This window comes from Cutaneotrichosporon cavernicola (genome assembly GCF_030864355.1).
Source record: "Cutaneotrichosporon cavernicola HIS019 DNA, chromosome: 1".
NCBI classification, from domain to species: Eukaryota; Fungi; Basidiomycota; class Tremellomycetes; order Trichosporonales; family Trichosporonaceae; genus Cutaneotrichosporon; species Cutaneotrichosporon cavernicola.
In genome coordinates, this window is record NC_083393.1 from 937,859 (window position 1) to 952,458 (window position 14,600).

The window sequence follows — 14,600 nt, forward strand, 5'->3', positions numbered from 1 at the left end:
AAATAATCACTCTACCCCGCTTGGAATTTCTGAGCTGTACCCATCCCAAAGCATTCAGTTGCACCCCTCTACGAGCATCACTACAAACAAACCCCGTGACGGCGAGCTCGACACCATGCCCGCACCAACACAGACGCTGCCACTCCACCGCGTCCGTTTCTTTGACCACACTCCCTCTCCCATTGTCGCACTTGCGTTCCCACCCCAGCCCCTCCCTGTCCCGCGCGACCCCGCAAGTGTCAAGGGCAAAGCGCGAGATGCCACCGACCGTCCAGAGCTCGGCGCGCTAGTCGTCGCACGCGAGAACGGTGAAGTAGAGATCTGGAAGTACTCTCCCTCTGAGGAGGGCAGCCTCGGCAACTGGGTCCTCTACAAGGTGAGCCCTGGCGCTCGAACCAAGCTGACGACAGACGCTCCCACCGACCCTCACGCACCCGACCATCTCAGTCATGGCGCTCGCCCTACGTGACCCCGAGAACTTCCATTCAAAGCCTTATGCTGTGCCGCGTGTCGAGGACCTGCGCCTTTTCGTTGCTGGCTCCGAGTCCACCGAGCTCACTGAACGTTGCCTTGAGACTGGCAGGGTGCTGGTGAGTAACCTTACCGCCAGAGTTGACAGCAGCAAACATACCCGATCCCATCGCCGCCTCTTTGGAGCCTCAGCGTTTCTCCAACACAGCAGCTGCTGTGTCTCACCACCAACTCGCCTGCCCTTCACTTTGTCTCCATCCCCCCACCCCTTCTCCCCGGCAGTGTGACGGTGCTCGAGCCAGCTCCGTCCCATCTGCTCCGCTCCGAGACGCTACCATCAAGGACGCGCACTGTATCGGTAGCGTGGGGCCTCCCAAAACTCGTGCAGGATAACGGAGAGTGGTCATGGCGCGACACGTACCTCCTCACAGGCAACTCGGACTCGTCGTTCCGGAGGTGGGAGTTGCCTGTTCCGACCGGCGGCGGCGGCGGACGCGTGCAGATCAAGGGGCGCGCGGTCGTCGAGAAGATTGCAAAGGGCAAGAAGGGCAGTCACAAGGGCACAATCGTGTGGGGTGTCGGTGTGCTGCCTGACGGGACGTTTGTGACGTCTGACTCTCTCGGTACTGTTGCGTTCTGGGACCCCGCAACGATGGCGCAGCGCCAGTCGTTCCGGCCACACAAGGCCGATGGGATGTGCCTCACCATCGGACCGGGTGGGCGGACGGTATTCACCTCGGGCCCCGACCAAAAGGTGTGCCAGTTCTCGGCCATCACGCAGGCGAACGGCACAACGCAATGGGCCCTCACCGCGACGAAGCGGTTGCATACGCATGACGTGCGTGCGCTCGCCGTCTTCCCTCCATACCTCCCTCTTGCGGCCAATAGCCAGCTCACGCCGCCCGCGCTCAACCCGAATCTCGCTCCGATCCTCGCCTCGGGCGGCTGGGACATGGTGCCAACGCTCACTCCGGCGGCTCCACCCGACCTCCTCGCGCAGCGTCTGCGTAACCCACTCGGCAAGGAGAAGGGCGGGCAGGGCAACAAGCATATTGTGTTTGAGGACGCGTTCCCCCGCCGGTTATCGATGTTTGGCGGACAGCGTGGCGCAGAGCACATTGCAGTCTCGCGTGGCGCTCGGTTGGTTGTTGGGCGCAAGGACCGGTCGGTGGGTATCTGGCGCATCCTCGACGACGAGCGTGGGTGGGAGAAGGCGCTTGAGATGGACCTCCGCCTCCGCACCAACCTCATCTCTCACGCTATCAGCCAGGACGGCCAGTGGCTGGCCGTTTCGGACCTGTACGAGACCAAGCTCTTCCGCCTTGTCATCTCTGGGACTACCAGCCGGCCGATGAGGGTACGCGACTTTGTCTCCGACCTGGAGTCTGCACCTGAGCTCGCCGAGCTGGATCTCGCTCAGAAGGGCTGCGGCGCGTCCGCACTGCTCTTCACACCCGACTCGCGTCGTCTTGTCCTCTCCCTCGCGGCGAGTGCGCACACCGTTGTGCTTGAGCTTGACGACGAGGGCGTCGAGGTTGTGCGCTCGTTTGCGCCGCAGCACACGCTCGTCGGCGGCCGCTCGATCCAGAACGGCAAAGCACGGCGGCGCATGTCGGCGCCCGTCGATGAGGACGTGGACATGGAGAGTGACGAGGAGGACACGCCGGCCAAGGGTCCGGCCGCGTGGATCACGGCGCTGGCTGCGTCCGACGATGCGCAGTGGCTTGCGACGTCCGACCTCGAAGGCAAGGTCACGGTGTTCAACCTCGACACGTTGCAGCTGCACGCTCTCCTCCCGTCTTTCGCCGCCCCACCCGCGTCCATCGCATTTACACCGACCCACCCTCTCCTGGCGCTCGTTCATGCCGGCAACGCGTTACAGTTCTTCCACCTCGATGCGCGCCGCCTCCTCCCACCCAGCAACCAGCTCACCTCGCTCAACCACACTCTGCGTGGCCTGCACTCTGCGGCCCATGGCGCGGCGTGGGAGCCATCGCGCACGTCGCCTCGCGCGGCACGGCTGGTGGTGTGGAGCAACGACTGGCTCGCATCCATCCGCCTCGACCTTGACCTCGTCGCGCGCACCAAGGTGCGCGGCGGCAGCGCAACCCCCAGTGAGCCCGGCACGCCGCTCGACTCGCGCTCTCTGCGAAAGAAGCGCGCTCGCGAGGCGCGCGAGGCCCTCGAAGCGTCGTCGCCATCAAGCATGCCTTCGCCCTCGTCGCCGACTATGCTCCTCTCGCGCGTGCTCAAGACGCCCTCGGCAGCCAACGACCCTGACTTTGTCAAGGTCGCCACGGACCGCTTCCGCTCCGTTGTGGGCGCGGACTGGCTGGCCGACGGGGAGCTGGTTCTCGTCGAGCGGCCGTACGCTGACTTTGTCAGCGAGCTGCCTCCCGCATTCTGGACAGGCAAGTACGGCCGTTCGTAATCTGTAGATCTGTATAGAGCATTACATGCATGCATACTTCCCCTACAGATCCGGCCATACATAAGATTCACGTAGGGTTGCACTGGGGGGGGGGGAGGGGGGTCAGCGCTTAATCAAGCGCCCGCGGCTAGCACCCACCCACCGATCTTCTTAGTGTTCTCATCCTCTTGGACTGACTGTATTGATGCATGAATCACATCACATCCTCCAAAATGGACCCCATGGCCTCCGTCCGCGCATCGACCCGCCTCAGTATTGCTTGGGCTGGCCGACCGGCAAAAGAGGACACGGATACGCTCGTCCTGACGATTGACGGGCTTAGTATCGACCTACGCGTGTTCATTACCGACCCGCAGAGGGGAGGTATTGATTGGGCGAGTGTCGGGGCTATCTCATATGGCGAGGGACATTCGGATGGTGAGCGTTCGCCCCCGCTCACTGACTCCCATCCCACCTCCACCCACCCGCCCACTGAAACTGACAACAGCAACCCCCCGCTTAATCTGGACGCAGCTCCTAGACTCGCGCCCACCTCCACCAACCGAAGCGAGTGCAGGCTCCTTCTCTATCCTGAACAGCACCGACGTTCTAGAGACCGGCGTGATGTATAACCCTGGGACTGAACTCGACGAAGCGTATGATGAGGTATGGCGACGTCTCTCCGTTCCCCCCGGATCCAAATATACCGTCTTGGAACGCGTCGACGGCGTATATGGTCTTCCGGGAAGTGACCAGGACAAGGCACACAAATTGCCCAGGGCATTTATCGCTCGCATTGGGGGATGGGTTCTGGGATTGGGGCGGGATGAGAAGGGCGAGTTTAGCGCATACAGAGATGACGAGGGGATGCGGAAATACAGCTTTGGAAACGGGCTGCCGACGCCAAGTGCCGAGGTGCATGCTGGTGAGCGGATCCACCTCGACGTAGGCGAGTGGGTTGTCCGCGTTGCTGGCCGGACTGGATAGAGGACATGCATATCGTTGATCGTTGAGTTGAGCGAGTTGAGCGTGGGCGTGGGTGGGGTCAAGACACGTGCGCGAGTGTGACTTGGTAAGAGAACGGGGATAGCCGAGGCCAAGTCTGACTTGCTTGGGGAACCGAGATAACAAACAAACAGTACCCTCGCCACTCACTCTAAAGCACAATCCCATCTACTACGCATCATCATCACCGTGTCCAAATCATCACCCCACCTCGCCCATTCACCATTCACCATTCACTATTCACCATTAGCTACTTAACAAGACTGTTTCCCCGTCCTCTTCCTCTTCCTTCTCATTCTCCCCTCTCTCCTCTCTCTCTTCCCCTCTTACCTTCTATATTTGCCACCCAATATCCCCTCACACACACCTTTGCCACCCATGTCGACGTCGGACCAACAGCTTGCACAGGTCCTCGAGCTCCTCCAGAGACTTCATACCAAGCAGGAGGCGCTTGCTGAGGAGGTACGTTGTCTTGATCTGGGGTGAGGCTGTTCACCGAGGTTGAGGAGGTGGTTAACTGAGATGGTGGAGGTGACTCACCAACGGACGGCGACGTGGCCTATTCACCGCCCCGTGCCCCGCATGTCCCGCCCCCTTGGATGGCGAGTGAGAGCTGGTCTGTTAACCCTAGCCGTCACCCCAATTCACATACCTCCCCCGCAATCACTGACCCCAGGTCGCAGCCCTCAGAGGCTCCCGCACCCCAGGTGTCGAGGAGATCCCGTGCGGTCCCGCAGGGATCAACGAGCCCCTCGGCGGCGGGATTCGTGCATACCGCTCCGCCTCAAAGAGTACTGCGTCGCCTCCTCCCACCGTCGCACCGCTGAGCCCGACCTCCTCCAGCAGCGTGTTTGGCACGTCGCCGGTCGCGACCAACCCGCTCTCCCTCACTGCCATGAATGGAAATGGCAAGGAGGAGAAGGAGGACCGCGTTCAGAAGAAGAAGGGGCTTTACCCGTCCCGCGTTGTGCTCACTAGTGCGTCTGCTTTCTTCCGACGAATGCAGCTAACAGCAGCGTACCCCGGCCAGGCAGGGATTAACCCCGTCCCTATCAACTGGGGCGCCGGACGTGAGTAACCTTTCAGACATGCCCCCGCACACACTCACTCCAGCTTCGCCCCTCGACCGTGGTCCCGTCGTCTGCTCCCGTATCGCCAAGAACCTCCTCATGCGCAACTCGATCGGTGCGCACGCTGGCAGCTACTCGATCTACCGCGCGCTCTCGATTGCTATGGGCCAGCTGTCGCCGAGCTGGCGCCCCGATCTGTGCAACACACATGTAAGCTGCAAGCTGCCAGTTCTGAGCTCACGCAGCCTCCGTTCACACTCCCGCCACAACCTGGGTGGTTCGGTGATGGCAATGGTGGCAACGAGCACGATTGGAAGATCGTCTCGTTCGACCCGTGGGGCGCGATGGTCCAGGAAATCTGGGGTAAGGAGTACGGCGAGGGCCTTGACGTGCGCCCAACCATCTCCCAGACAAAGGCCCACATCAAGATCGAGGAGCTCGACGCCCTCGCACGCAAAGGTGAATTTCCGATCGACGGCGACATCGTGATAAAGAGCCCTGAGCTCTCCGCCTTCCCTGGTGTCGACCAGGGTGTCGAGGTCAACACCTTCAAGGCCGCCGTCGACCCCGTGTGGTACCTCCCTGGTGTCGCCGAGCGCCTGGGCATCGACGAGAGTACCCTCCGTCGCGCGCTGTTCGAGGACACGGGTGGCATGTACCCTGAGCTTCTCACGCGGCCGGACATCAAGATCTTCCTGCCTCCTATTGGCGGCATGACTGTGTACATCATGGGCGACCCGGCCAAGCTCAGTGACCCCAACACTGAGGTGACCTGCCGCCCGCACGATAGTTGTTCGGGCTCGGATGTGTTCGGTTCCGACATCTGCACGTGCCGCCCGTACCTGATCTTCGGTATCTCTGAGGCGATCAAGTGCGCCCAGCGCGGCGGTGTGGGCGTCGTCGTCTACTTCCAGAAGGAGGGGCGTGCGCTCGGCGAAGTCGTCAAGTACAGTGAGTGCCACCGAGAGAGCTCAGCTCCAAGCTCAGGCCCACCCCGTTCATCAGCTCTAACAGCAGTGGTGTACAACCGCCGCAAGCGGGGCGGCGACAGCGCGGCAGAGTACTTCAACAACACGTCGGCTGTCGCGGGTGTCAAGGACGCTCGGCACCAGGCGCTCATGCCTGACGTTCTGCACTGGCTCGGTATCACGCACATCACCAACCTCATCAGCATGAGTAACATGAAGTACGACGCAATCATCAAGTCGGGTATCACTGTGCAGAACCGTTACGAGATCCCGGACGAGCTGATTCCGGCGGACGGGCGGGTCGAGATTGATGCCAAGGTGGGCGACTGCGAGATTGCGAGCTGCGACAACTGTGGAGATCCTTCGCTAGCTGACACCAGATCCAAGCTGGGTACTTCTCCAAGAAGGAGGTCACGGATGAGCTTGTCCAGAAGACCAAGGGCCGCAACTGGGGTGAGTGGCAGGGGCGGCTCAGCGGCGTCGTGGTGAAAGAGCTGACATCCAGAGGACATTGTCCACTAAGTCGCACCCATGCCCACTAAGCCATACCCATGTCGTCAGATACCAGATACCCATCGGGCTCTCTCTCTCAGTAGTTGTCATGTCGCCTCCGCGATGCATCAAAGTTGTCAAGGTTCGGTTCGGCGTTACCCCCCACGATGTCAATAGGCTCTCGAGATCTTGAGATCTCGATGACGGGGGCTCCACTGCTTCAGAACGTATCGACTTGCAGTACCAAGCAAGACCCGCATTCCACGAGAACGCGAAGCTCTACTGACCGCTTGAACCCCACAGTCCCCAATCAAGGTCGGATCCGGTTCCCGAATACCACGACTTCCCGAGGGCTTGATCAGTTCAGCAGTAGTATTGACGTACATCAAACGCCCCGTCTGCCAATCTCAATGCGGTCGACGTTGAGGGCCACATTGACGCGACATCGCATGTAGTGCGGTCAACATGCAGATTCCACGTTCTGGTCATGTAGTGCCCCACTATCGGATCCCTCTGGCCGCTCATGACCAATGGCCGTGGCTGATGGAGCCCCAATAGTGACCAAGCGTCCACAGCGGTCCTCAGGTCCGCAGGTACCAGGAATGCTCCTCCCTTCCGCTTCCGTCTTGCTCCCCACCCATTCTGACTGTGGCGAGGTTTTCTGACGTAATGGTTTAGCGATGTGGACGAATGAGCTACAAGAGCTGCAACTCTTGTGGGACAGGCACGACATGGAGTGCTTTGTACAACGGCCTCAAAGCCTTCCATTACCGCAGGTTCCTATCTTGGAGCTCTGCCCACAATCCGACATGACGCAAATAACTACCACCACTCGCATTGATCGGACGCATCGGAGCGACGCCTCCGAGATCCCCTCCGCCGCCACTGACATGATCTGCAGGCACCAAGCCTTGTTCACATGTCCGGACCGGCGGCAACGATTGTCTGTGCGCTGGGGCGTGAGCTGGGCGTGCGTTGGGCGTGCGTTGGGCAATTCCATTAGTCTGTGTTGATTGAACCGTCCCCCCTCAAACAAGGTCGAATCCCGCCTCTGGTCGATCGAATCGACTATTGACCGCGACCACGCCAACTTGGATCGCACGGAAGGCGAGCTAACGTGTGCTTGAGATGCTGACGACCAAAGGATCCAAGAGCGAAGAGGGACGTCGTCACAGCGCCACAGCTAGGCACATGGAGCATCAGCTGGCCACAATCATATTGCAAAGAATCCCCAACCATTCCGCACATACCGCAAACACTTGCTCCCTCTGCTCATATGGGCCACTGCGATTCACCTCGGATCGGGTACGCGGCCGACGTCTCCGAGATAACCTTGACCCAACCGCCCTTAGCCGGCATTCACAGGCACTCTGCCTGCACCCTCACGTTCACGTACAAGCTTCGACCCTGACCCACTAACCTAACGGGATTACGGTTTTCCTTTGCTTTGGTGGCCTCAACATTCAAATCCAGCTCCACAATTGCAACATGTTGACGACACAGAAACTAGTGGACCCCGCGGGACAAAGGGTATAAAGTATCAGTGGCCCCGACCTGGTCTTCTTCATCAGCCACTCGAGCACTCCTCGAACCCCGCCTCCATCTCGCCTTCCTCAACAGCGACGTCGGCCTTCCTTGCTGACTTGATCATTCTCAATAGGGTTTTTTGGCTCTTTTCCTCGACTCTTTCCAAACTCTAACCTCCCAACCTCCCTCCCCCCAACCACCACCGACATCATGCCAGGCGGCGCAGTCGGTCCCGTGTCTGCCGGAAACGTCTTCAAGACTGGCCTTTTCCCGCGCCAGTACCGTGAGCCATCCCTCCTTTGTCGCCCCGCTAACCTCAGTCTGGGCGTTCATCCTCGTCACCTCGCTCTTCTTCCTCTGGGGCTTTGCGTACGGCCTCCTCGATGTCCTCAACAAGCACTTCCAGAACACGCTCGGCGTCACCACAAGCCAGACCACCGGTCTTCAGGCCGCTTACTTTGGTATCGGTTACTTTGCCTTCTCGCCCGTCGCGGGTGAGGTCCTCCGCCGCCGCGGCTACAAGTTTACGATCATCATGGGCCTGTGCCTGTACTCTCTTGGTGCGATCCTTTTCTGGCCCGTCGCCAAGAGTGCCGCCACCAGCACGAACAAGCAAGCCATCTTCGGGGGCTTCGTCGTCTGCACGGCCGTGATTGCTTGTGGTCTCTCGACTCTTGAAGTCTCGGCCAACTCCTACGTCTCCGTCATGCCGCCTGTTTCGATTGCCTCGCTCCGTCTGCAGTTCTCACAGGCTTTCAACGGTGTCGCGTCGTTCTCTGGGCCCCTCATCGCATCCAAGTACTTCTTCTCCGACGCGAACTCGACAGACCTTACCAGCGTCCAGTGGGTCTACCTCGCAGTCTCGGCCATGGGCATGATTGTCGCCGTCGCGTTCTTCTTCACCAAGCTCCCCGAGGTTTCGGAGAACGATCTTGAGCTCGAGCTCGACCAGGTTCCCGAGCACAAGCAGAAGAGCATCTGGAAGGAGACCCGCTGCCTTACTGGCGCCCTCGCCCAGTTCCTGTATGTTGGTGCTCAGGTCTCAATCGGTGCGCTGTTCCTTTACTACACCCACGAGGGCGCTGGAATCAGCGACTCCCGCGGCTCGCAGCTCCTCTCCTACGCGCTCATCCTCTTCACCGTGGGCCGGTTCGTCGTCACTGGCCTTCTCTCCATCTTCACTGCTCCCACAATCCTCTTCGTTTTCGGCATCATTTGCACCGTCGTCGCCATCCTCATCTCCACCCTCCACGGCATGGCCGGTGTCGCTTGCCTCATGATGATCATGTTCTTCGAGTCCTGTGAGTATATTCTCTTCCCTTGTTTTGGTTCAACTTTGGATTTGGCTGACACCCAGGCATGTACCCCTGCATCTTCACGCTCGCCACCAGCGGTCTCGGCCACAACACGCGCCGTGGCGCATCTATTGTCGTCATGGGTGTTTCCGGTGGTGCCGTCTTCCCTCCCATGCAGGCCGCGATCAAGGACGCGTACAACGCCCGCGTATCCTTCTTCATCGTCGTCCCCTGCTTCCTCTACATCACATGCTGGGCCGCCTACACCTGGGTCCTTGACGGTCGCCAGACCTTTGCTCTCAAGGCCAAGAAGGTCGAGCAGACAGCCGACATTGAGAGCATGAGCGTCATGAGCGCCGACGGCAAGCCCGAGGACGTCAAGACTGACATTGTCACTCCCAACAAGTTGTGAATAGATATTGGGTAGGGGGCAAAGGGTAGAGGGTAGAGGCTATGGAATTTTATCTTGTTTTGAAGTGTCATTGATGCAGTACTGCTGGCTATGTCGAGAGACGCACACAGCCATCGAGAGGTGAGCGAGCGAGCCTCAGCGAAATGTCCTTGCCAAGAACACGATACATCATCTGAGCTCGTGCCTATTGCTTACTAGTTCGCCATTAGCGCCTTATTCAAAACGCCGAAATTCCATCAGGGGTAAAATCATACACAAAGGTACAAGGTTTACACCCGATTGAGCTCTCAACTGAGACTGTATGGAGAGTTCTCTCGACTCGTTAACTGGCTGGTGACAATCATGCTTGGGCTTAACCATTCCTCAACACAGCGCCCTCTGTCTTAAACTAGGGTATGGGGTATGGAGGACGGATATGACCGGATTCAAGGCTGATGTGAGATGGATGCACACCAGATCCGCAGCCTATCAGTGAGTGAATTCCCTTGAGGCTGTGTTATGAGAGCGGCAGTGCGCTTTGAGGGAATTGTTTAAAAGGGGTTTGGGAATTGGGAAGATAATTGAAGCATTTTGATTTGATAGTTGGAATATCTTAAATTAGAGGTGGACATGTTATGCCAAGCTACTGACACTAGTACTATTCTAATACTACAGTACTGGGTTTTGTTTATGACTTGATCCGCTCCGCTCTTGAGCCGTGTCAAGCCCTGTCAACAAACCATTTTCCTTCACCTCTTGCACATCCGGATCCGCATCTATAAGGCCACAATATCAACAACTACAGTACAAGGATACATGCATCATCTTCACTCTCTCTCTCTCTCTCTCTCTCTCTCTCTCTCTCTCTCTCTTCACTACTACACTACTCTCAAACTCTCTTCTCTTCTCTCCTTTACTCCTCTATCATCGGAATGGTTGAGCCAATACAACCCTAACCGCTCGTGCCTTCCTCATACCCGAACCATACTCTCCCCGGCTTGGGCCCAACACCTGCATACCGTAACTCTTTTAATCACGCATTACACAACTACGCACTACAAGACGACTGGTCGACGACTGGTCTCCTCCTACTCCTCCTACTCCCTTCCTACTCCTTGTCCGCCCCCCCCCCCCTTCCCTCCCTCAAGCTACTCTACACAACCCCAATCCATCACCCTTAATTAAACACGCTCACTTTCCCTCGTCGATCCCCTACCTGATCACATCACGAGGTCAACCCCGATCTACACACTCTTTACACCTCACCTTACCTTCCCTCTCATCTCATCACATCTAGCCCACCATGCCTTCCCAAACTCTTCCCCCGCCGAAGAAACGCAAGAAATGGTCTCTCTCAGCGTTCTGTATTGGCGAGGTCCCAGAGGAGCACAACGTCCACATCCGCAGGCCGTCTCTCATCCTCCAGACCAGGCCGTACACGCCGCCAGCGTCCGTCCACAAGACCGTCTCCGCATCCACCGCAGCGCCCAAGCATCCGGTCCGCCCTCGCACCATCCGCTTCCAGGACCCCCTCCCGGTCCCACGCACCCTAATCACGCCGTGCAAGGATATCCTCGTGCGCGTCGCATACTTCTGCGACTCGCAGAACCTGCGCAAGCTCCGCAGCGTGAGTCGTGAGATGCGTTCTATCGCAGAAGGTATTCTGCTCCGGCACGTCCAAGTCGGACGTCGCGGCGTCCTCGTCGTTCCTCCACCAGGCGGAACTCGGTGCTGGGCACCTTCGTCAGTCGATGTCGATGATGCACCGGCGCTCGCATCGCTCACAGCACTCACAATGCCGAGGCCCAGTGCCAAGGAGAAGGCGCTCGTCACTGTCAAGGAAGCCCCAGAGTCTGGGGAGGACGAGGAGACTCTTTCACTTTGGGCGCAGCACCGCCACAGCATTGATGAACGTGACGAGGACGCGCCATGGTCCGACTCTGACACCGATGCCGAGAGCGACGACGAGTCCCTCTGCTCCAACGAACCTTCCTCGTTCTCCACGACCATGGCCGCATCGTGCAAAGGCTTACACCTCCCACCCGCTGCCAACGTCACGTTCATTCTCCCAACTCGCTCTCGCCTCATGCGCAAAATCCGCGTCGCCGACATACAACCAGAGGCAGAGGTCGCTGTACTCCGCCGCTTGATCTCGGTACCACCGCCTATTGCTCGCGCTCTTCCTGGCGCGAGTGGGACGCTGACGAGTGACACGGTCATTGTCTTCTCTCGTTCACGCGATGACGTGCCGCCAGCGTACCCGCGTCCAGCATTGACCACCTCATCCGCGCGGACGGTCATCACCAACCTCCTCGATGCGGAGGGGACTGAAGGACTCGAGGGCCTGTCGTGTGGTATGCAGCACACGATCATAATCATCACCCCAGCGACCGCAGAGGCCAAGGCCAAGAAAGAGGAAACTGTCGAAGCCACAGACGAAGACGCCGAGGTCGCCACGCTCGTCGACGTCTCTCGCTATCGCAGCCTCAGCCCTGCGACCACCGCTGTCGCCAGTCCCGAACAGGCCATGCGCCAGAAAAGACTTCTCGAGGAGGACGCTGATCCGCATCGCCTCATCGAGAGTCTCGCCACCAACATCGCACGCCTGCTTCCCGAGTCGGACAGTACGTGGACGATTGTCGGGGCCGAGAGCTGGCCTTCCGACTGGGTCAATGGCCGGAGCGGGCGCAAGCTTGCGCCCAACGACGGGAGGGATATGCAGGACGCGCTGCGTGCACTTGTGTCGGACAAGTTTGCAGAGTGGGCGAGCGAGGACAGCGCGGAGCGCCTACACTTCGTCTCCCGCGCCGACTGGGCACGCGAGGTCGGCAATGAGGTGTACAGGCTCGCCAGTGAGTTGTGAGTTGTAAGGACTAGCTAGACTTTTGTAGAGTACACTGGTTGTTGTTTGGTGTGCAAACCGGTTAATAGTTGCTCATTCCGCCTAGTTGTGGTAGTTTTACGATATGGAATGAACAGCAATGTGTTGGATAGCATGCTACAATATGATGGAACACTAGGATTCGCCGCGCGACGCAAACATCTCGTCCAGTTCTGCCGTCAGCTGCGCCCTTCAGAACACAGGTACTCACCGCGGTCCAGATCATCCTGCTTGGCATGAGCGCGGCGGGGCGCGCGTTCGCGGCGCTCTCGGCGTGGGTCGCTTCCCTCTCGCCTATCGCGCCGCTCGTACCGGTGGCCATAATCGCGACCGTCGTCCTCCTCTCCATCGCGTCTTCTTGCCATCCAATCGAGGTCGGCATCAAGGTCCTCAACACGTGCACGTCTCGGTCCGCGCTCGCGCCTTTCACTATCATCATAGCGGTCTCGCCCAATACGGCGCGCAAAGTCACGCCCCTCCCCGCGCGTCCCCACCCGGTCATTGAGGTTCCGCGGTTCCTCCCACCGTCCCCCTCCAGTTCGCCGCGCGGAAGTCTCCTTGCCAGCCGCCCGCCCATGCTTGGCATACCAAGAACTCTCGCCTGCGCCGCGCTTGAACTTGGTGTTATCGGCCTCGGTCGCATACCTCACTGTTACCCTTGAGTTGGGGTCTACGCCGTCGGCAAATCGTTCCTTTTTGGACCCAGCCAGTGGAGCGAGGTCGAATGCGCCGTTGGTCGATCCGCGAGGCACATCCGCCCGGAACGCACCGCGACCTTTACGCACCGGCTCTTCGGAAGGTGACTTGCTCCTCTCGTCAGACGCATCGCGCGCTGCCGCAACAGCTTCGAGTTCGGCGTCGAGGTCGGCCGCACGGCGGTCCGGTTCCGGCGTTGGCGAACGACGGGGGAGCAGAGCGGATGGGAAACCGTGTGCCGCGCGCTCCATGAGGGGGTCGTCGCCTTCGGTTGGGTCGAATCCTGCTTTCGCCAACATGCTGAGAGACAATAACGCCGCAGCAGGCGTGGGAAAGAGGAGGATGAGGGTGGAGTCATTGAGCCACTCGATACCCATGACGCCGACACCAAATTCGGACACCCAAGTAAACACCTTTGCAGTCGAGAGGTGCTTGATCAATTCCGAGGACACGAAGAGTGCGTTTGGACGAATGTTGGACTCGGAACCTTCAGATACGGCCGCAAGCCAGTCCGTTGGATCCTGCTTGTCCAGCTCGAGTGCGAGGGCGGTGAGGCGTGGATCGCGGGCGATACGCCGCTCAGCATCGTGGTGGATGATACCGGTCGATTCTTCGGCTAGATAGACCTTTCCCTTACCCATACGCCCCACAAGGGACTGCACGTGTTCGGGAACTGGTTCGCGGGGTCCGCGTTCACGGTCGCGGCCGCCTGAACGACGGCCCGGAAAGTCGTCGAGTGGGCGATCGAGGAGCATATCGACGTCCATCTCGGTTGTCTGTTCCGGTGCTGGCGCGGGAGGAGGAGCTGTCGGCCCACTGTCATCCGCGTCCCAGGGGAGGCCGCCGTCAATGTCCATTGTGGATGGATGTCAAGATTGTGATGGTTCAAACAAAGCGGAGATGCGAGGAATCAAAATGGTTGTGGTTGCATTACTGAGGAGGGGGGCAAGTTGGAGGAAAGTATACCTGACGTTGGGCCTCCACTTCCACGTGGTACGTTCTAACGTAAGAAGCTGGGAATAATGCTGTACAGGCCGGAGAATTGCGAGTAATTGGTTTTGCCACTCAACTACATATCCTAACAGTTTCTAATACAATCTAATAGGAGGCTTAATAATCTTCAGGTACAGCCACTAACCGCGGGTGCCCCTCAATCTCCACCTCCCTCCCGCAAAGTCCCTTGAGGCTTTGTGATGCAGTCCTGTCCTTCCTCCCAAGCCAAGCCCCTCATCACACTGCCACCTTAACCTTGACGTGTTCAATCTCCTCTCTCTACAACTTCTTCTATTCAACCTTTCGTTTCACAAGAACTAATCTACGACCCTCACGCCCACTCTCTAGCATACACATCGATTACAGCTCTCGTCTCTGCTCCATCCCCGCACCACCGCCTC

At 59.0% G+C, this 14,600-nt stretch overlaps 6 protein-coding genes across 6 annotated transcripts; 5 read left to right on the forward strand and 1 right to left on the reverse strand.

The window, feature by feature from the left end:
- Positions 1-115: 115 nt before the first annotated feature.
- On the forward strand, positions 116-2,902 carry UTP4 (uncharacterized protein; the record flags this gene model as incomplete). The annotated part of the gene is made up of 3 exons (XM_060599367.1): positions 116-376; positions 411-590; positions 623-2,902. The coding sequence occupies 3 exons, from the start codon at positions 116-118 to the stop codon at positions 2,900-2,902; spliced, it is 2,721 nt and encodes a 906-aa protein (XP_060452900.1).
- A 212-nt stretch (positions 2,903-3,114) lies between these two features.
- CcaverHIS019_0103530 (uncharacterized protein) lies at positions 3,115-3,868 on the forward strand (the record flags this gene model as incomplete). Its single annotated transcript, XM_060599378.1, has 2 exons — positions 3,115-3,319; positions 3,390-3,868. 2 exons carry the CDS (start codon positions 3,115-3,117, stop codon positions 3,866-3,868), a joined length of 684 nt encoding a protein of 227 aa, XP_060452901.1.
- A 396-nt stretch (positions 3,869-4,264) lies between these two features.
- On the forward strand, positions 4,265-6,446 carry CcaverHIS019_0103540 (uncharacterized protein; the record flags this gene model as incomplete). Its single annotated transcript, XM_060599389.1, has 8 exons — positions 4,265-4,348; positions 4,563-4,863; positions 4,903-4,956; positions 5,000-5,166; positions 5,202-5,907; positions 5,974-6,242; positions 6,305-6,377; positions 6,430-6,446. 8 exons carry the CDS (start codon positions 4,265-4,267, stop codon positions 6,444-6,446), a joined length of 1,671 nt encoding a protein of 556 aa, XP_060452902.1.
- Positions 6,447-8,153: 1,707 nt separating this feature from the next.
- On the forward strand, positions 8,154-9,650 carry CcaverHIS019_0103550 (uncharacterized protein; the record flags this gene model as incomplete). The annotated part of the gene is made up of 3 exons (XM_060599400.1): positions 8,154-8,226; positions 8,264-9,244; positions 9,301-9,650. The coding sequence occupies 3 exons, from the start codon at positions 8,154-8,156 to the stop codon at positions 9,648-9,650; spliced, it is 1,404 nt and encodes a 467-aa protein (XP_060452903.1).
- Positions 9,651-10,932: 1,282 nt separating this feature from the next.
- On the forward strand, positions 10,933-12,492 carry CcaverHIS019_0103560 (uncharacterized protein; the record flags this gene model as incomplete). The annotated part of the gene is made up of 1 exon (XM_060599411.1): positions 10,933-12,492. One exon carries the CDS (start codon positions 10,933-10,935, stop codon positions 12,490-12,492), a length of 1,560 nt encoding a protein of 519 aa, XP_060452904.1.
- A 153-nt stretch (positions 12,493-12,645) lies between these two features.
- CcaverHIS019_0103570 (uncharacterized protein) lies at positions 12,646-14,063 on the reverse strand (the record flags this gene model as incomplete). The annotated part of the gene is made up of 2 exons (XM_060599422.1): positions 12,646-12,683; positions 12,722-14,063. The coding sequence occupies 2 exons, from the start codon at positions 14,061-14,063 to the stop codon at positions 12,646-12,648; spliced, it is 1,380 nt and encodes a 459-aa protein (XP_060452905.1).
- Between the last annotated feature and the right edge of the window lie 537 nt (positions 14,064-14,600).